Source organism: Lissotriton vulgaris, chromosome 6, assembly GCF_964263255.1.
Source record: "Lissotriton vulgaris chromosome 6, aLisVul1.2, whole genome shotgun sequence".
NCBI classification, from domain to species: domain Eukaryota; kingdom Metazoa; phylum Chordata; class Amphibia; order Caudata; family Salamandridae; genus Lissotriton; species Lissotriton vulgaris.
The window spans coordinates 1,890,744,686-1,890,766,261 of NC_141694.1; the positions used below are offsets into that span (position 1 = coordinate 1,890,744,686).

Genomic DNA, 21,576 nt, shown 5'->3' on the forward strand with positions numbered 1-21,576 from the left:
TTATCAGTTTCCTGGAACTGATGTTCAGCAGAATTCGGATTCGTTAAGGCAGAGAAGAAAACTCTCTTGCTTTCTGGACGGATACCCTTCCTAAGATAAGTTCCCTTACCTACATATGCTATAGTGCTTGTAGTCGGTTCTAGTTCTTCAGATTCTTCTTCCTCCTCGGAGGGAGCCTTTTCTTTCTCTTTCTCGTGTACTGCTATCACTGCTTTCTTAATCTTTTTATACATGGCCTCTATGCAATTTTGTCTGTCATGTTTTCCATCGGCTATATTTTGACCCCACTTGTTCAATGCATCCAATTCACTCTGCTCTGTTCCGGGCCTGTCTCGTTCTCTTATTAGACAATTTATGAAAAATCGTAGTATCAGTGCTTGCATGGTAACTTTCTGTTTCTCCAGGGCATCCTTAATACTGTCGGGGTCCTTTCCCGTTTGAACGAACTCATATATTCTATCTAGGTGCTCCTTCATTCCTGCATAACATAACAAACTATCAGTAGCAGATCTTAACCGTAAAGATGCTAATATCATTAAGTCGTCCTGTCCAGGTTCTGGATCATATCTACAAACTGACATATTTTCTTTTAGTGCATCAAGACGGGATGAATTAGAAGAACGGGGGGATCTGTACGTAAGAGGACTCTGCAGACCTCTGAGATTTAATCTGTGAGTCGGTGGCGGGGTCTGGAGACCCGCGGTCGCACCTCCTGAAGCGGAAACTTGGGCATTATCTCTGTGTGTAGTCAGTATCTGAATTTGTCTTTTAGTAGGATCTGATTGAAGTGGTTTCGGCAGATCGGTTTTAGGTGAGGGAAGTGGCGGAGCTGGCGGAACGGGACTAGTCTTTTTCGGTGTCGGCTGAGAGTGATCTTGGGGGGCAGTACCACCCCCGGCCCTGTCAGTAGGCAGGGCACGAACAGGCAGATTGGTGTAAGCTGGCGCTACATCTTCGAGATATGAATTTAGGAATATGTCTTTAGTAGTCTTATGCATTACTTTAGTTGGAACTAATGGTGACGGCAAATTTTTCGGTATTTCTGAAATGGCGTCAGGGGTACCATCGGCCAAAAGATACATGTTGTTCACTTTGCCATTTAGGATACGATCTATTTGTTCTACTTTTACTCGAATTCCCTCAGTAACTAATTCGTTTTCTTGGGCCTTTTCTGATTCTTTAAGCCTGTCTTCTCTACGGAGTGCTCTATCAGCACGCTTACGTGATTCCTTACGCCAAAATTCTATGGCGTCTTTCTGAGATTGTCTAGCTTTCTTTTTCCGTAATATTTCTTCTACCTTTATGATGCACTCGGCATCCCAGGTTCCGTTAACTGGCCATCGGTATCTTTCCTCTAGGTGCTTGGTATAATCTGTCCATAACTCTAGATACAAGATGGCGTCTATGCCATGCTTATTATACATGAAATTACCTGGAGTGTCCCTAGGGGGGATTGGAATCTCTTCCTCTAACATCCCTTTCCTAGTTCCTATCTGCTTTAATTTGTTAAAAAACGGCATTGTGCCTACTTGATACTGAAATGCTTGATCCTAAATACTTAATTAGCATGTAACTATTTAAACAAGAAAACACAATAATGCACAAAAACAATCACATTCATACCACGACATTAATCACATGAAACATTTAAAGACATAGCTAACTTCCCCCTACTCTGAATGTACCGCTCAACGATACAGATACACTGCTGTAACAGTGCAGAAATTCGGAATACTTTATATACTGCTAAACAGTACAGATACACTGCCTAAAAACAGTGCAGACCGGACTTGCGTACCCAAACCCGTCTAGATACGACCCAGCAATGGTACTCACCGGGAAGCACGGAAAACAGAAGGCCTCGGAAACTCGACTGGACTCGACTCGGAACTTCGGAAAACTTCGGAAAACTTCGGAAAACTTCGGAAAACTTCGGAAAACTGGTGGGCCTCTTCACACCTCGGACCTTGCTTCCTTCGGCTGGGCTCTGGTCGGGATCCTCCGCACTCCTCACCGCCTCGTCTGGGCACTGATCGCAGTCTTCGTCACCTCCGTGTGTCAGAGGGGGATGCAGGAAATCCTGCCAGTACACGTGTTGTCCGTCTAACTGATGGCAGGGGACACGGATTGCAACGCACCTTCCGGCGCGTGAGGTGGGGGAGGGGTCCCTATTCGGGCGCCAAAATGATGTAAATAATTAATTTACTCTCTTAATTTCTATGCAGGTAAGTACTTAATCAATAATAACTCAATCGGAAAGAAGGAAAACAGAGTCCGTGGTGTAAGAGTTTCTAAGGGTTTTATTCCTCATAAAGGAATCAGGATATCATGTTCTGACCACCACACAGGATGTCAGAAGGGATAGATGAGCGCGCCGTCGTTTATTGACAATACATAGCTTATATACTTGATTTACATCATAATGTTCAATGTAAGAGGCGTAACAGCTGAGAGAAGACAAGATAACAGTATACACGTGGTGCTAGTACATCATCAAGAGGCGTAAACTAGGCGTGTGTGCTAGAAACGTCACTGATAGGTGACGCAAGTGGGTGGCACCAAGGGGTGGTGCTAACAGAATGTTGCAATGTCAGCGGAAATCGGAAGCTTGGATGCGCGCGCAGCTGCATGACGTGTGATAGACGGGGTGCAGGGGACTTGACATTTACACTGGCGGAAAGAGACAGAAGTCTGGCATGTCAGATCAACTTGTGCTTCTATCATATCTGATATCTGATGTTTAGGAACTAAGCTATCTGGGCAGAAAGGTCTCTAGAGCAGAAGCTATTCTATACTTGCTGTGAGTGCGTGTATAAGCGCCTGAGTGTCTGTATGAGAAGCGTGGGGCATGGGGCCTTCCATGGAAGCATGGCAACAGAGGCTATGAATTACTTGCATAAAGACAGGTCGGCCCTTTAGCCCTGTAGCTGAGGAAGGATGTTTACTGAAGCTAGCAGGCCGGAATGTATCTTCGGGGAGGAAAACAGATAACTCGAAGGTTATAGTCAATCTTGGCAGGCAGCAGGCTGAGCTGAGCACGGAGGGCCGCGCTAGAAGTAAGTCAGAGTTCACGGGTACGGGGGCTGCTTGGGCAGAGGCCCTCGCAGTCAGAAGCCAGAAAAGAGGCTCGGTGGCAGAGATTCAGGGCCTACTTTCAGCCAGGCTGAAAAACGTAGGAGTACACTTCAAAAAGACGTTGGCATAGCATACTTAGGAACGGACCATCAAACCCATTCATGGTGGGTCTGAAAGAGGACAAGTTAACGTTGGACGCAAATGTATTTGCGTCTTCATAGCTGGTACAGGAGGGAAGTTACATGCACTTTTAACTCGTACATGGAGTCGGTGGGGTACTCGCTAGGGAACACAACATGACCATAAAATTTATATTACCTCATCTGGGTACTCTAACCAGTATACTCTCGTCAGGATACTCTCATCTGGGTACTCTCACCAGGATACTCTCGCCAGGGTACTCTCACCAGGGTACTTTCACTAGGGTAAACCTCCCACAATACTCTCGCCAGTGTACTCTCACCAAGGTACTCTCGCCAGGGTACTCTCGCTAGGGTACTTTCACCAGGGTACTCTAACCAAGGTACTCTTGCCAGGGTACTCTCACCAAGGTACTCTCGCCAGGGTACTCTCACCAAGGTACTCTCGCCAGGGTACTCTCGCTAGGGTACTTTCACCAAGGTACTCTCACCAGTGTACTCTCACCAAGGTACTCTCGCCAGGGTACTCTTGCCAGTGTACTCTCACCAAGGTACTCTCGCCAGTGTACTCTCACCAAGGTACTCTCGCCAGGGTACTCTCGCCAGTGTACTCTCACCAAGGTACTCTCGCCAGTGTACTCTCACCAAGGTACTCTCACCAGGGTACTCTCGCCAGGGTACTCTCGCTAGGGTACTTTCACCAAGGTACTCTCACCAGTGTACTCTCACCAAGGTACTCTCGCCAGGGTACTCTCGCTAGGGTACTTTCACCAAGGTACTCTCGCCAGTGTACTCTCACCAAGGTACTCTCGCCAGGGTACTCTCGCCAGTGTACTCTCACCAAGGTACTCTCGCCAGGGTACTCTCGCCAGGGTGCTCGCTGTGTGTATTTGTGTGTGTCACAAGCAAGGCCCTTTTTACACTGGTGACACACAAGTGGTCATTGTGAAGTGATGGTGAAATGCTCTTCAATGTGCATGTATCATGTCTGTGATCATACATGTCCAGAGTAGGGACAAGCCTCTACTCTGCTAAGCATTTGTCCTCAAATGACCCAGAAGTGGGTGGTTCCTCTGTGTGAAAGTAGGAGAGCTATTATTACTTGTTAAAATTAATTTCTTAAAAGAACATATCATGAAGACATTATTTTTAGAAATCTGAAGCTGTGTGTTTAGTGGGATAAAATGTGCCTGTGCATGCACTTCCTCTAATACCAAAGACATCTCCAGGTATGTAGCAAAGAGCCACCAGACAGTGAAGCGAGAGCCCCTCACTTTACACAAACTTTACACTTTCTTTCAGTATTGGGTGATACACAGCTCCATCAGAGTACATCTAGAGACATATTAGTAAAAACTCATTTCTGACATCCTGCTACTACACTTATGGGTGTGACTTGTGAATATGGTGTTCCTGATATTGTGGAACACTAATATTGTGGCAAAACTAGCCAGGGACACAATATCGAAAGGTGAGTATGTACAGATCTTCTATACCTGGCTGCCCACATCTGTACCCTGATGATATACATTGTCAAGTGTAGGTGGAGTTAAGAATACTACATCTGTGCTTCACTCTGTGCACTTACCTGATGATATCTGGCCCGTCTGTATTTTGTACACAGTATTGGCATGCCACAGTATTCAAGCACTCAATATGCAAGAGTACAGTCACTTGTGGAGGGAGGTCTGTATCCTACAGCCAAGCCTATTTCCCCAGCAGTCACTTGTGGAGGGAGGTCTGTGACCTACAGCCAACCCTTTTCTCCCAGCAGTCACTTGTGGAGGATGGTCTTTGAGCCATTGGCAATCCTGTCCCCCCAGGAGTCACTTGTGGGGGGAGGTCTGTGAACCACAATCAACTGAGTCCCCCCTGAAACTTGTGGAGGCAGGACAGTGACCCGCAGCCACGTCTGTTCCCCCAGCAGTCATTTGTGGAGGGAGGTCTTTGACCCACAGCCAAGCCTTGTCCTCCAGCAGTTAATTGTGGAGGTCTGTGACCCACCTCCAAACCTGTTACCCCAGCAGTCACTTGTGGAGAAAAGGTTGTGAACCACAGCCAACCATGTCCCCCCAGCAACTTGTGGAGGGAGGTCTGTGAGCAATGCCAACCCTGTTCTCCAGCAGTCACTTGTTCAGGGAAGTCTGTGAACCACAGCCACCATGTTCCCCTGGCAGTCACATGTTGAGGGAGGTCTGTGACCTACGGCCAACCCTGTTCCCCAGCAGTCACTTGAAGAGGGAGGGAGGTCTGTGACACACACCCAAGCCTGTTCCACCCGTCAGGCACTTGTGGAGGGAGGTCTGTAAACCACAGCCAACTGTGTCCCCCAGCAGTCACTTCTGGAGGGAGGTCCGTGAACCGCAGCCAAGCCTGTTCCCCAGCAGTCACTTCTGGAGGAAGGACTGTGAACCACAGCCATGCCTGTTCTCCCAGCAGTCACTTTTGGAGGGAGGTCTGTGACCCACAGCCAAGCCTGTTCCCCAGCAGTCGTTTGTGGAGGGAGTTCTGAGAACCACAGCCATGCCTGTTCCCCCAGCAGCCACTGTCTCCCGGCCAAGAGGGGATATATATCCAAACATGAGTAGTCAAGTCTGCCAACAGGTGTCACATGATCTATGTGGATGTGCAGATTACAGGAGGGTTCATACATGGCAGGCAGAGTGGCTGAATATTAGAGGTGCACAGCAGTCCTGGCAACGTTTCAAATGTGTAAATTCTATTTCCAGTGAGAGACACCTGCAGGCGGGGAGGTGCAGCCAGACCCTTGGAGGGCTGCATCTAAGGTGCACCGAGGGTGCCTGCCATGGAAGCTGGCTGATCAGACACAGGAAGAGGGAGTGGTGGGTCCTACAGGTCACCTGCCCCTCCTTTGCCGCCCCCTTAACCACATCGCTGCTGCACATTTTCCCCTCCGGTGCTGAAGACTTCAGATTTACATCGTTTCATGACGAGCTCAGCTCGTCATCAGCACAGCTCCACTGTGCCTCATGACGAGCTGAGCTCGTCATGAGCATGGAAAGGGTTAAAGATACCTGGCGTGTACGGGGAACCCCTCGCGCAGGTCTATAGGGCCCATGTCGAACGGGGGCCAATGGAGGTTAGATGTGGATGGGACCCACAGGATACACTCACCTCTATTGCACGGGTGGGTGGGACCCACCTCTATTCCAAGGGTGGGTGGGACGCACCTCTATTCCAAGGGTGGGTGGGACCCACCTCTATTCCAAGGGTGGGTGGGACCCACCTCTATTCCAAGGGTGGGTGGGAACCACCTCTATTCCAAGGGTGGGTGGGACCCACCTCTATTCCAAGGGTAGGTGGGACCCACCTCTATTCCACGGGTGGGTGGGACCCACCTCTATTCCACAGGTGGGTGGGACCCACCACTAGTCGAAGGGTGGGTGAGACCCACCTTTATTCCAAGGGACCAACCTCTATTCCAAGGGTGGATGGGACCCACATCTATTCCAAGGGACCAACCTCTATTCCAAGGGTGGGTGGGACCCACCTCTATTCCAAGGGTGGGTGGGACCCACCTCTATTCCAAGGGTGGGTGGGAACCACCTCTATTCCAAGGGTGGGTGGGACCCACCTCTATTCCAAGGGTGGGTGGGACCCATCTCTATTCCAAGGGTTGGTGGGACCCACCTCTATTCCACGGGTGGGTGGGACCCACCTCTATTCCAAGGGTAGGTGGGACCCACCTCTATTCCACGGGTGGGTGGGACCCACCTCTATTCCACAGGTGGGTGGGACCCACCACTAGTCGAAGGGTGGGTGAGACCCACCTTTATTCCAAGGGACCAACCTCTATTCCAAGGGTGGATGGGACCCACATCTATTCCAAGGGACCAACCTCTATTCCAAGAGTGGATGGGACCCACCTCTATTCCAAGGGTGGGTGGGACCCATCTCTATTCCAAGGGTGGGTGGGACCCATCTCTATTCCAAGGGTGGGTGAGACCCACCACTATTCGAAGGGTGGGTGGGACCCACCACTATTCGAAGGGTGGGTGGGACCCACCACTATTCGAAGGGTGGGTGGGACCCACCTCGACTCGAAGGGTGGGTGGGACCCACCTCTATTCCAAGGGTGGGTGGGACCCATCTCTATTCCAAGGGTGGGTGAGACCCACCACTTTTCGAAGGGTGGGTGGGACCCACCCCTATTCGAAGGGTGGGTGGGACCCACCACTATTCGAAGGGTGGGTGGGACCCACCTCTACTCGAAGGGTGGGTGGGACCCACCTCTATTCCAAGGGTGGGTGGGTCCTACCTCTATTCCACGGGTGGGTGGGACCCACCTCCATTCCAAGGGTGGATGGGACCCACCTCTATTCCAAGGGTGGGTGGGACCCACCTCTATTCCAAGGGACCAACCTCTATTCCAAGGGTGGATGGGACCCACCTCTATTCTAAAGAGTGGGTCGGTGGAGACCCACCTCTTTCCCAAAGATAATGAGCGGCGTCTTTTCTTGCCACATTTGCGCTTGTTGTACCATCCACCCACACATCCACCTCAGGTGGGCGTCACAGCTGCCAGGCGGGGTCAGGGCCATTTACCCTGCACTAATAAACTCTTAGGGGTGGCCAATAGGCTGTTGGAGGGCAAAGTGTTGTCAGCCGGGAGGTCCTTACGGATCCTCGTGGCAGTGACATCGAGGGGCAACAAAGGTGCCCAAAGGTGAGTGGCAAAGCAGACCTGGCACTTTCAGCTGGGTGCAGCCAGAGAGGGCCTCAGGTGCTGCACAACAGTAGCAAGGGAAGAATTGAGCAGCACACAAAAGACACCGTGAACCCTCACCATGGTGTGAGCTCAAGGATGATTCATGCCATTCTGAGGTCTAAGGGATTATGTCAAAGTGATGGTTCATGGATTGACAGTGTGGCTCCTAGCCAGGGAGGGACATGGTTTGTTTATTGGTCAGCATGACTGACAGTAATGCATGAACTGTGACAGGATGACGACCGACCTCCCAACCTCGCACTGGTCGAAACCCCGTGCATCCACAGAGCCAGAGCAGGGGGAAGATCCTTCTCTCACATTGCAGCCAAGACCTGGAACGAGCTACCAGCAGACATGAGACGCGCCCCCTCCCTTAACACCTTAAGGAAGCCTCTCAAGACCTGTTTCTTCGGCTAACAGATCTGCGGACCCCCGCTCCCAGCACCTTGAGGCCCTCACGGGTGAGTAGCACGCTTACAATGCCCCTGATTGATTAATTGATTGATTGGCGCTTTGTGTCCATTGTTTGAAATGCTGGAGAGTCTCAATAAACTGCGGCCTTTACCACCACCCTAAGGTATGAGGGCCTTTCTGTCGCGGGCATGGTGAGGGGTGGGAGTTGGAGGCTGTTAAAGGAGCCGGGGCCTGGGGGCAGAGGGTAGCCTGTTTCCGGAGGGTTGGGAAGGCAAGATTGTGTATCATGTGCAGTATAAAAAGCACTTATACTCTCAGCCTCACCAAACAAAGCTTTACAAGCCGTTTAAATACTCAGAATGGACATGGGATTACAGAGCTTGCCCTTGGAAAGCCACTCTGGGAGAGGTTTCAGCTCTCCTGGCGCTGTGTAATATCTGATCTTCACCAGGTGACCGTGTGAAGAGAGCTGATATCTGTGACTGTGACACACGGTGGCTTGGGCCAAATAGGCAGGTCTGGGACAGGGAAGATGAGGATAAGAAGAACTGCGCAGGAATGGGAATAAACGGGACCGCAAACTAGCAATAAGGTCTTTAAAAGGTCCAGTAATTGAGTTAATGGCAGATTTATGCAATGGATGAGTGATTGCACAAGAGCGTCAATAAAGACAAGTGAATGAATGGATGAGTGATTGCATGTGAGAGTCAATGTACACAAGAGAATGAATGGATGAATGATTGTGTGGGAGAGTCAATGAAGACAAGTGAATGAATGGATGAGTGATTGCATGGGAGAGTCAATGAAGACAAGTGAATGAATGGATGAGTAATTGAGCTGGAGAGTCAATGAAGACAAGTGAATGAATGGATGAGTGATTGCATGGGAGAGTCAATGAAGACAAGTGAATGAATGGATGAGTGATTGAGCGGGAGAGTCAATGAAGAAAAGTGAATGAATGGATGAGTGATTGAGCGGGAGAGTCAATGAAGACAAGTAAATGAATGGATGAGTGAGTGCATGTGAGAGTCAATGAAGACAAGTGAATGAATGGATGAGTGATTGTGCGGGAGAGTCAATAAAGAAAAGTGAATGAATGGATGAGTGACAGCGAGGGAGAGTCAATGAAGAAAAGTGAATGAATAGATGAGTGATTGAGCGGGAGAGTCAATGAAGACACATGAATGAATGGATGAGTGATTGCATGTGAGAGTCAATGAAGACAAGTGAATGAATGGATGAGTGATTGCGCGGGAGAGTCAATAAAGACAAGTGAATGAATGGATGAGTGATAGCGAGGGAGAGTCAATGAAGAAAAGTGAATGAATAGATGAGTGATTGAGCGGGAGAGTCAATGAAGACACGTGAATGAATGGATGAGTGACTCCATGTGAGAGTCAATGTAGACAAGTGAATGAATGGATGAGTGATTGCACAGGAGAGTCAATAAAGACAAGTGAATGTATAGATGAGTAATTAAGCGGGAGAGTCAATGAAGAAAAGTGAATGAATAGATGAGTGATTGCACAGGGGAGTCATTAAAGACAAGTGAATGAAGAGATGAGTGATTGAGCGGGAGAGTCAATGAAGACAAGAAAATGAATGGATGAGTGATTGCACGTGAGAGTCAATGAAGACAAGTGAATGAATGGATGAGTGATTGCGCGGGAGAGTCAATAAAGACAAGTGAATGAATAGATGAGTGATTGCACAGGAGAGTCAATGAAGACAAGTGAATGAATGGATGAGTGATCGAGCGGGAGAGTGAATGAAAACACATGAATGAATGGATGAGTGATTGCATGGGAGAGTCAATGAAGACAAGTGAATGAATGGATGAGTGATTGAGCGGGAGAGTCAATGAAGACAAGTGAATGAATGGATGAGTGATTGCATGGGAGAGTCAATGAAGACAAGTGAATGAATGGATGAGTGATTGAGCGGGAGAGTCAATGAAGAAAAGTGAATGAATGGATGAGTGATTGAGCGGGAGAGTCAATGAAGACAAGTAAATGAATGGATGAGTGAGTGCATGTGAGAGTCAATGAAGACAAGTGAATGAATGGATGAGTGATTGTGCGGGAGAGTCAATAAAGAAAAGTGAATGAATGGATGAGTGACAGCGAGGGAGAGTCAATGAAGAAAAGTGAATGAATAGATGAGTGATTGAGCGGGAGAGTCAATGAAGACACATGAATGAATGGATGAGTGATTGCATGTGAGAGTCAATGAAGACAAGTGAATGAATGGATGAGTGATTGCGCGGGAGAGTCAATAAAGACAAGTGAATGAATGGATGAGTGATAGCGAGGGAGAGTCAATGAAGAGAAGTGAATGAATAGATGAGTGATTGAGCGGGAGAGTCAATGAAGACACGTGAATGAATGGATGAGTGACTCCATGTGAGAGTCAATGTAGACAAGTGAATGAATGGATGAGTGATTGCACAGGAGAGTCAATAAAGACAAGTGAATGTATAGATGAGTAATTAAGCGGGAGAGTCAATGAAGAAAAGTGAATGAATAGATGAGTGATTGCACAGGGGAGTCATTAAAGACAAGTGAATGAAGAGATGAGTGATTGAGCGGGAGAGTCAATGAAGACAAGAAAATGAATGGATGAGTGATTGCACGTGAGAGTCAATGAAGACAAGTGAATGAATGGATGAGTGATTGCGCGGGAGAGTCAATAAAGACAAGTGAATGAATAGATGAGTGATTGCACAGGAGAGTCAATGAAGACAAGTGAATGAATGGATGAGTGATCGAGCGGGAGAGTGAATGAAAACACATGAATGAATGGATGAGTGATTGCATGGGAGAGTCAATGAAGACAAGTGAATGAATGGATGAGTGATTGAGCGGGAGAGTCAATGAAGACAAGTGAATGAATGGATGAGTGATTGCATGGGAGAGTCAATGAAGACAAGTGAATGAATGGATGAGTGATTGAGCGGGAGAGTCAATGAAGAAAAGTGAATGAATGGATGAGTGATTGAGCGGGAGAGTCAATGAAGACAAGTAAATGAATGGATGAGTGAGTGCATGTGAGAGTCAATGAAGACAAGTGAATGAATGGATGAGTGATTGTGCGGGAGAGTCAATAAAGAAAAGTGAATGAATGGATGAGTGACAGCGAGGGAGAGTCAATGAAGAAAAGTGAATGAATAGATGAGTGATTGAGCGGGAGAGTCAATGAAGACACATGAATGAATGGATGAGTGATTGCATGTGAGAGTCAATGAAGACAAGTGAATGAATGGATGAGTGATTGCGCGGGAGAGTCAATAAAGACAAGTGAATGAATGGATGAGTGATAGCGAGGGAGAGTCAATGAAGAAAAGTGAATGAATAGATGAGTGATTGAGCGGGAGAGTCAATGAAGACACGTGAATGAATGGATGAGTGACTCCATGTGAGAGTCAATGTAGACAAGTGAATGAATGGATGAGTGATTGCACAGGAGAGTCAATAAAGACAAGTGAATGTATAGATGAGTAATTAAGCGGGAGAGTCAATGAAGAAAAGTGAATGAATAGATGAGTGATTGCACAGGGGAGTCATTAAAGACAAGTGAATGAAGAGATGAGTGATTGAGCGGGAGAGTCAATGAAGACAAGAAAATGAATGGATGAGTGATTGCACGTGAGAGTCAATGAAGACAAGTGAATGAATGGATGAGTGATTGCGCGGGAGAGTCAATAAAGACAAGTGAATGAATAGATGAGTGATTGCACAGGAGAGTCAATGAAGACAAGTGAATGAATGGATGAGTGATCGAGCGGGAGAGTGAATGAAAACACATGAATGAATGGATGAGTGATTGCATGGGAGAGTCAATGAAGACAAGTGAATGAATGGATGAGTGATTGAGCGGGAGAGTCAATGAAGACACGTGAATGAATGGATGAGTGATTGAGCAGGAGAGTCAATGAAGAAAAGTGAATGAATAGATGAGTGAATGAGCGGGAGAGTCAATGAAGACACGTGAATGAATGGATGAGTGATTGCATGTGAGAGTCAATGAAGACAAGTGAATGAATGGATGAGTGATTGAGCGGGAGAGTCAATGAAGAAAAGTGAATGAATAGAGGAGTGATTGAGCGGGAGAGTCAATGAAGACACGTGAATGAATGGATGAGTGATTGCATGTGAGAGTCAATGAAGACAAGTGAATGAATGGATGAGTGATTGAGCAGGAGAGTCAATGAAGACAAGTGAATGAATGGATGAGTGATTGAGTGGGAGAGTCAATGAAGGCAAGTGAATGAATGGATGAGTGATTGCGTGGGAGAGTCAATGAAGGCAAGTGAATGAATGGATGAGTGATTGCGTGGGAGAGTCCATGAAGACAAGTGAATGAATGAATGAGTGATTGAGCAGGAGAGTCAATGAAGACAAGTGAATAAAAGGATGAGTGATTGAGCGGGAGAGTCAATGAAGACAAGTGAATGAATAGATGAGTGATTGCACAGGAGAGTTAATGAAGACAAGTGAATGAATGGATGAGTGATTGCACAGGAGAGTCAATAAAGGCAAGTGAATGAATGGATGAGTGATTGCGTGGGAGAGTCAATAAAGGCAAGTGAATGAATGGATGAGTGATAGCGAGGGAGAGTCAATGAAGGCAAGAGAATGAATAGATGAGTGCTTGAAGTGTAAAGCAAATGAAGGAGACTAGTGAGCTAGAGTCTTGCATCACACTATCTCTGGCTTTTATTTGCTCCCACTACGGCGCCATGAGATGTGTTCATTTGGAAAGCAGGTGACATTAAACACTTGAATTGTCAGTATGTGACAAATGTACACACAGAAGAATCTGAATACTGATTTACACAAGCACCGAGCTGGTGCACCAGTGCAACCTTTCTGCAATGTGACTCATGTTGTTTTTATAGAACTGCCACATGATGCTTGTAAATCAGGACTGTTTAGGTTACAAACCTTTCTTTGCAGGTGTTGTAGTTGCAAGGTTTAATTAAACTAAATCAACATCACTTTAATGTGGCCTGCGTAGAAATAAGGTGCCACCATGACGCTGAGTCACATAGTAATCTAAGGTACAGAGGTGTGAACTCAGCAGCTACAAGCTATGTAGAAAAAAAAGCTGTAATTATTGTTTACAGGCAGTGCCTGTTGGCACACACAGTGCATCCCATTACTGCTGCTCCCTTTTGTCAACCTCAGGAGAATTAAAGTCATGGTGGAAAAGGCAGAATTCAGAGTTGTGACTTGAACTTTACAAAGCGACTCAGGAGTGGAAGCCTGCCCCCGTGACGCGCCATGCAGACCCCCACCATTTCCATTTCAGTTATTAACTAAAGTGGCACTTTATTTCTGCTTCAAAACTGGAACATATTTGTGTTATTTATGACAGGAAATAAATCTCTTCAAGGATTTTGGAGGCTGATTTCAAGCCAATGAAACATTTCTATCCATGACACATGAAAACACTTTATACAAATGTGTGACACTCATTTATAGCAGTAGCCTGTGTCTGCAAGAACTCATGCCACTTGTTTGCAAATGACTGACCATACTTTTCTCTTGTACTACTATAATCTCTATACATGTTGCTGTTTTAAATGAGCTGGCGATGTGGGAGGCCCTCAAATCAATAGTTGGTGGCAGCAGTAGTGTATGGTAGCAACACCGTCTAGACGCATACTTTCATGTTAACAGTCAAAGAACTACTGCCAGATTAGGCAAGAAAGACCCCTGGCAGCCACATAAAGTACGAAGTACAGAGGAAGTGCGTGTCCATATCACACAAGCATTACACACTTACAGAGACAACCTAGTTCTACAACAATGGGGTCCATGGTAGGATCCTGCCAGTGAACAGGGTACACGCTGTAGCATCAGGATGGTGTACGGAAAACACCCAGTCTGAGTACTCACCCTGCACGAGCTGCGGCGACACACAAGTCAGTGCCACGACGAGGACGGAGAGGGTCATGCAAGCGGAGAGGTCACTGGACGTCATCATGATGCTGATAGGAGCCCGATCAGATCCCCAGCGGCTTACTTTAAAATGCTAAAGCTGTGTGGAGGGTGCTCACCATGCTTCCCTACCACTCACACTGCATCGCTCGTACAACTGACCGGGAGCTGTGGAAGAATGTGTTGATAGAGGACGCACCCGGATGACGCCATTCTTTTCCTTGTACACTAACTAACGCACTTATTGTGGGTGGATACACTTAGTAACACCGTCCTCATTATTCTGCCCTTCGTCTGCACCTGAGGTCATGACCTGGAGGACATGCTCTCACCATGTGTCACTAGTCTTGCACCTGGTTTGTTTGTATTGTTTGACCTGTGGGGTTCATACCTCAAGTGTACATCACACTGTGTTGTGAATATGCCCATCACCCGTAAAAGGGTCCTCCTGCTTAAATACATACAACACTTGTTAGAGAGATGACAGCAGAAGTTTTGGAAGTCCGATGCCTTTTTGGCTCCCCACTCTTTGGTGGCTCGGGACCTGCTTTCCATTAGCGAGCTGCATTTTGAGCAGACATCATCCTTTCGGGAAGGGGCTGGATTGATGAAACCCTTGGTGAGGGGACACTGGCTCCTTACGGCTGTCCAGGGTATGGAGCATTATTCAGCCCAGGTGTCTGGTAGGTGTGACCGGTATCTTTTGCCAGGTTTCGTTTTCATCAACTGCACCATCTCCATGCCATGCTGTGGTTGGGTCCACTCTGGCAATAGGACGCCCTGCGGCTGCGACAATAGGTCCCCAGAGGATACCCTACATTTTGTAATGTTTTGCAGCTTCTGCAGTTGGCTGGGAAAGCAATTCCTGATTCCATTGTTGAAGACACTGAACTTTATGCAAGTACGACCCGCTCTTACGTACTTGCAATTACTCTCGGATGAACATGTCTTATTTGCTGTGGGCAGTCTTTTATGTGCTGCTCTGGTGCCCTTGTGCTCAAGACCACATTAATATATTCTGCACTTCATTTTTTCAAGTTGTTTTTATTGTATCTGACTCTAAATTTGTGTTTTTTGTACATGTGACATATTTGTGTGGTTTTATGGATATTTATTGTATCTTTTAGTGCCACATGTACCAACATTAGGAATAGCAATTACCTAAATGCCATTTTATGCAAATCACAATTAGGTAATCGCTATTCCTAATGTATAAAACTCCATGAGTTTCATTTAGCAATTCCTGGGGAGGGGGGGGGGAGGGGGGTTAAGATCGAACTACCTCATGAATATCAATGAGGTAGGTCACTATGTGTGACCCATTAGGAATCGCTAAAATCATGGGGATGGTGATCACAATGTCTGTGATTGCTTTTAAATAAGGCAATCATTTTTTTTTCCAAATGCAGCCATCTCTCCTTAAAGGAAAAAGGTTTGCATTTAAGAAAAAAAGAAAAGAAAAGTTTTCTTTAATTTTTTAAGAGCAGGGAGTGAGGGGTCTGTGGGACCACTCCCTACTCTGAAAAAAGTTTTGTACTGCGATTCACAAGGGGGAAGGGGCCCTTTGGAGACCACTTCCCATTTGCGAAGGGTTACCACAAACTTGAAATTGGTGGTAAAATGCGAATGTTTTGCAGCTGCATTTTAGTCGCAGAACATTCTTGCATACCGCTGGGATTTGGTATTAGGAAGGGACGCCCGAAACACGCATCTTTCTAATGCCGAATCGCAAACTCTATTTGCGATTCAGTAATAGCTTACCAAATGGAAATAGGGCTTGGAACATAGGAAGAGCCTTTTTTCCGGTCGCAAATGGCCAGATTCTGCAAATCAGGCCATTTGTGACCTTAAAAAAGGTACATACATGTGGCCCTTATTGTTGCTTGTACAACTGGAAGTGAAGGTCGTCATGGCTCGCGGGTGGCGGTGCAAGAGCAGGCACAAAGAAGGGTTTGCGGGGGGTTGCGCTGGTTTGCAATACAAAAACAAATCACCTTGCCGCCGGGTCTCGCGTCTCTGCTCCTGCTCTCCTCATCGGACTGGAGGAACAGGAAGCACAGCCAGGCCCCACTGACCAATCACAATGCTGCAATGAAGCACTGTGATTGGTAAGCACCCAGGCTCCCCTGGTCTGAGTGACCTGGTTTGATGCTCAGTCAGAGAATAGTGGCCTGGGCATGTTCTCCACACAGGCTGTAATACAGCCTGCATGGTGAATGGGGAAAGTGTGCATGACTGTTGTGGGTGGCCCGAGAGGGCCGAACAGCTGTGTGCAATTAGGAATAGGCAAACCATTCCTGCCCTACACTGCTCCGACAGCAGAGCAACCCACTCACCAAGCCGCCCGCAAAGCAGCACAAGCATTAAATGATCATAACTTATTCTCATTTTATGTTTCCACTTCGCACTGCTTAAAAGTAGTGGGGTGATGCTCCTCCGCCATAGCGGAGGAGCCGCCACTGACAATCGAATAAAGATCGTACTACAACTACACCAGCAGTAATGTGTTTTGCATACTTCGAGAGCCAAAACCATTTAATTTATGAAACAGATATTCACAAAGAAGCAGTGTATAAGTAAGTGGGAGCAAGGCCAGATAAGAGATTGCATTAATGAGTGAATGAATGAAGAAATGGGTGACTGTATCAATGAGTAAGTGAGTAACTTAGTGAGTGTGTGTATGAGTGTGGAAGTACATGAGTGAATAGTGTGTGAGTTAATGAGTAAGTGATTAGTTCAATGAGTAAGTGACATGAGTGAATGAGTTAGTGAATAAAGAAATGACTCAGTGAAGTGAGTCTTAGTGGGAATGAAAGCGTGTGTGTGGGAGTGAGCATGTGAGTGTATCAATAAGTGAATGAGAGAGTGAATTAATACATCTGTGAATGAGTGAGTCTGTCAAATAGTGAGTGAGTAAATGATTGAGTGAATAAATAGTCAATGGAGTAAATAAGAGATTGAATGAGTGAGTGAACACATTTTCTGAACATCCTCTGCAGCACAAAGTCCCTGAAAGCTAATCTTACTCCCATGGAAGCCGGTTGAGTACAGACAGCTCTCTCTCTTTCGATTGAAGAATGGTAGGGGGACCTGCTGCAGTGCCACAGAAGGTGATTCCACGTTGAAGTAGTTTTGCTGGCGGTACTCTAGCTGCCTCTGTACCTTAGGTTAATTTTATGGATAATCAACCAGGTTAGTAATTATGGTCAATGTCTCCTTAAGATGCTGTTTGTTTGGGAGTATTGGCATCTATAGGCCAGACAAGAAGGTAGGATTTTGTTCATCACATAGTGCATGTCAATGGAGGATTCTATTTTTTTTATTTGTTGGACGCAGTCCTCAATTTGTAAAAATATAAATGCCAGGGCCCTTGTCAGGTGGCCACTGTAGCTTGTACCACATTTTAACGCTGCCAGCACTGCCAATGAAAGTACCAACACACTAATTGCCTTCACATTCCTACAGACTATTCTAGACCCCCAACGCTATAATAATGGCATGGGCGGCAGGTCGTAGTCATATCTAATGTATATTGGGTTAATAAACAACTGTTGCTGTACTCATCCTGAAATTAGATAGATAGCGCCACCATGTGGCAGACGGTCACAAACGCCGGTATTGACAAGTAAGCGCCGGTGCAGAGCACCGGCAACCACAGGCTCAATGTAAGCACTGGTTGAAGGTTTTAACAATTTTTGTCAACAAATGTAGGATGTATCTATTCATTCAAGAGATAGAGGGAAGAGAGGCATGATCAGGGCTGTTTTGACCTGGTGTTACTGTCCCTGAAGCAGAACATAGTTCAAGATGGAAAGTCATTGCACCAGGTATCTCATCCCCTCAATACCAAAAGCTTTTGCATGCGTTTTTTGACATCAGGCACATGAGGTGCGTTGAGCGACATCAGGCACAGGACGTGCGCTGAGAGATATCATGAACAAGGCATGCTGAGTAATATCAGGCACAAGACATGTTTATGATAACAGGTTCAAGACATGTGCTGAGTGATATCAGGCACAAGACATGCTGAGTGATATCAGGCACATGACATGCACTGAGAGATTTCAGTCACAAGATATGCACTGACAGATATCAGGTATAACACATTCACTCAGAGATATCAGTCATAAGACATGTGCTGAGTGATATCAGGCCTCAAGACATGCGCTGAGTGATATCAGTTATAGGACATGCACTGTGTGATAGCAGGAACCAGAAATGCCATGATAGCCTGAGAGATATCAGGCATAAGAGATGCACTGAGTGATATCAGGCACAAGACATGTTGAGTGATTTCAGGCACAGGACATGTGGTGAGTGAGTACAGGCACATAACATGCACTGAGTGATTTCAGGCATATCACATGCTATGAGTGATAGCAGGCACACAAAATCCACTGAGAGATAATAGGCTTAGGAATTGCACTGAGTGATATCAGGCACAGGACATGTTCTGTGACATAAGGCACAGGACATGCCCTGAGTAATATCAGGCACAAGAAATGTGCTGAGAGATATCAGGCAAAAGGCATGCACTGAGTGAGATCAGGCTTAAGACATACACTGACTGATAGCAGTCACAACAAAGGCACTGAGAGATATCACCTATAAGACATGCACTGAGTGATATCAGGTACCACACATGCACTGAGTGATAGCAGGCACAAGAAATGCCCTGAGGTATCAGGGTTAAGACATGTGCTGAGTGATATCAGGCACAGGACATGCACTGAGAGATATCAGGCTGAAGACATGTGCTGAGTGATATCAGGCACAGGACATGCACTGAGAGATATCAGGCTGAAGACATGTGCTGAGTGATATCAGGCACAGGTCATGCACTGAGAGATATCAGGCTTAAGACATGCACTGAGTAATATCAGGCACAGGACATGCACTGAGAGATATCCGGCACAGGACATGCACTGAGAGATATCAGGCTGAAGACATGTGCTGAGTGATATCAGGCACAGGACATGCACTGAGAGATATCAGGCTGAAGACATGTGCTGAGTGATATCAGGCACAGGACATGCACTGAGAGATATCAGGCTGAAGCCATTTGCTGAGTAATATCAGGCACAGGACATGCACTGAGAGATATCAGGCTGAAGACATGTGCTGAGTGATATCAGGCACAGGACATGCACTGAGAGATATCAGGCTGAAGACATGTGCTGAGTGATATCAGGCACAGGACATGCACTGTGAGATATCAGGCTGAAGACATGTGCTGAGTGATATCAGGCACAAGACATGCACTGAGAGATATCAGGATAAAGACATGTGCTGAGTGATATCAGGCACAGGACATGCACTGAGAGATATCAGGCTTAAGACATGCACTGAGTGATACCAGGCACAGGACATGCACTGAGAGATATCAGGCTGAAGACATGCGCTGAGTGATATGAGGCACAGGACATGCACTGAGAGATATCAGGCTTAAGACATGCGCTGAGTGATATCAGGCACAGGACATGCACTGAGAGATATCAGGCTGAAGGCATGCACTGAGTGATATCAGGTACCATACATGCACTGAGTGATAGCAGGTACAAGAAATGCCCTGAGTTATCAGGGCTAGGACATGCGCTGAGTGATATCAGGCACAGGACATGCACTGAGAGATATCAGGCTGAAGGCATGTGCTGAGTGATATCAGGCACAGGTCATGCACTGAGAGATATCAGGCTTATGACATGCGCTGAGTGATATCAGGCACAGGACATGCACTGAGAGATATCAGGCTGAAGACATGTGCTGAGTGATATCAGGCACAGGACATGCACTGAGAGATATCAGGCTGAAGACATGTGCTGAGTGATAACAGGCACAGGACATGCACTGAGAGATATCAGGCTGAAGACATGTGCTGAGTGATATCATGCACTGGACATGCACTGAGAGATATCAGGCTGAAGGTATGTGCTGAGTGATATCAGGCACAGGACATGCACTGAGAGATATCAAGCTGAAGACATGTGCTGAGTGATATCAGGCACAGGACATGCACTGAGAGATATCAGGCTGAAGACATGCGCTGAGTGATATCAGGCACAGGACATGCACTGAGAGATATCAGGCTGAAGACATGCGCTGAGTGATATGAGGCACAGGACATGCACTGAGAGATATCAGGCTTAATACATGCGCTGAGTGATATGAGGGACAGGACATGCACTGAGAGATATCAGGCTGAAGACATGCGCTGAGTGATATAGGGCTCAGGGCATGCACTGAGAGATATCAGGCTGAAGACATGTGCTGAGTGATATCAGGCACAGGACATGCACTGAGAGAAATCAGGCTGAAGACATGCACTGAGTGATATCAGGCACAGGACATGCACTGAGAGATATCAGGCTTAAGACGCGCTGAGTGATATCAGGCACAGGACAGGCACTGAGAGATATCAGGCTGAAGACATGCGCTGAGTGATATCAGGCACAGGACATGCACTGAGAGATATCAGGCTGAAGGCATGCGCTGAGTGATATCAGGCACAGGACATGCACTGAGAGATATCAGGCTGAAGACATGCGCTGAGTGATATCAGGCACAGGACATGCACTGAGAGATATCAGGCTGAAGACATGCGCTGAGTGATATGAGGCACAGGACCTGCACTGAGAGATATCAGGCTTAAGACTTGCGCTGAGTGATATCAGGCACAGGACATGCACTGAGAGATATCAGACTGAAGACATGCGCTGAGTGATATCAGGCACAGGACATGCACTGAGAGTTATCAGGCTGAAGGCATGTGCTGAGTGATATCAGGCACAGGACATGCACTGAGAGATATCAGGCTGAAGACATGTGCTGAGTTATATCAGGCACAGGACATGCACTGAGAGATATCAGGCTGAAGACATGTGCTGAGTGATATCAGGCTGAAGACATGCGTTGAGTGATATGAGGCACAGGACATGCACTGAGAGATATCAGTCTGAAGACATGTGCTGAGTGATATCAGGCACAAGCCCTCCTGGGGGATTCTGTACGTATTGGTCTTCGGGTGGCAGCTCCCTAGTTTGTGCTGCTGGAGTAAACATGATGGCAGCTCAATGGCCTTTAGAGCTGTGTTCATTGCAGGAGGAAACAGTGGATGTGCTTCATGAGCATTCTCTTGAGATAGTGGCTGGTTCAGGTGCATTCTGGGAAGGTTGTCACTTCATCATCAGCTGACTTTTGTAAAGCGCTTCAAACCCACATCGACTGGCCCATGCCAGACCCTCACCCTCCCAACATGGCGCAGGTTAGAGAACAGCGT

General features: G+C 46.8%; 1 protein-coding gene across 1 annotated transcript in view; it reads right to left on the reverse strand.

Annotated features, from left to right (window-relative positions):
* LOC147709788 (uncharacterized) overlaps positions 1-14,443 on the reverse strand; it is a 134,565-nt gene extending 120,122 nt beyond the window's left edge. Inside the window, exon 1 of the mRNA XM_086928229.1 lies at positions 14,259-14,443. Within this exon, the coding sequence (XP_086784355.1) occupies positions 14,259-14,346 (88 nt within the window). The 5' untranslated portion in view covers positions 14,347-14,443. The remainder of the gene's footprint in view (positions 1-14,258) is intronic.
* Between the last annotated feature and the right edge of the window lie 7,133 nt (positions 14,444-21,576).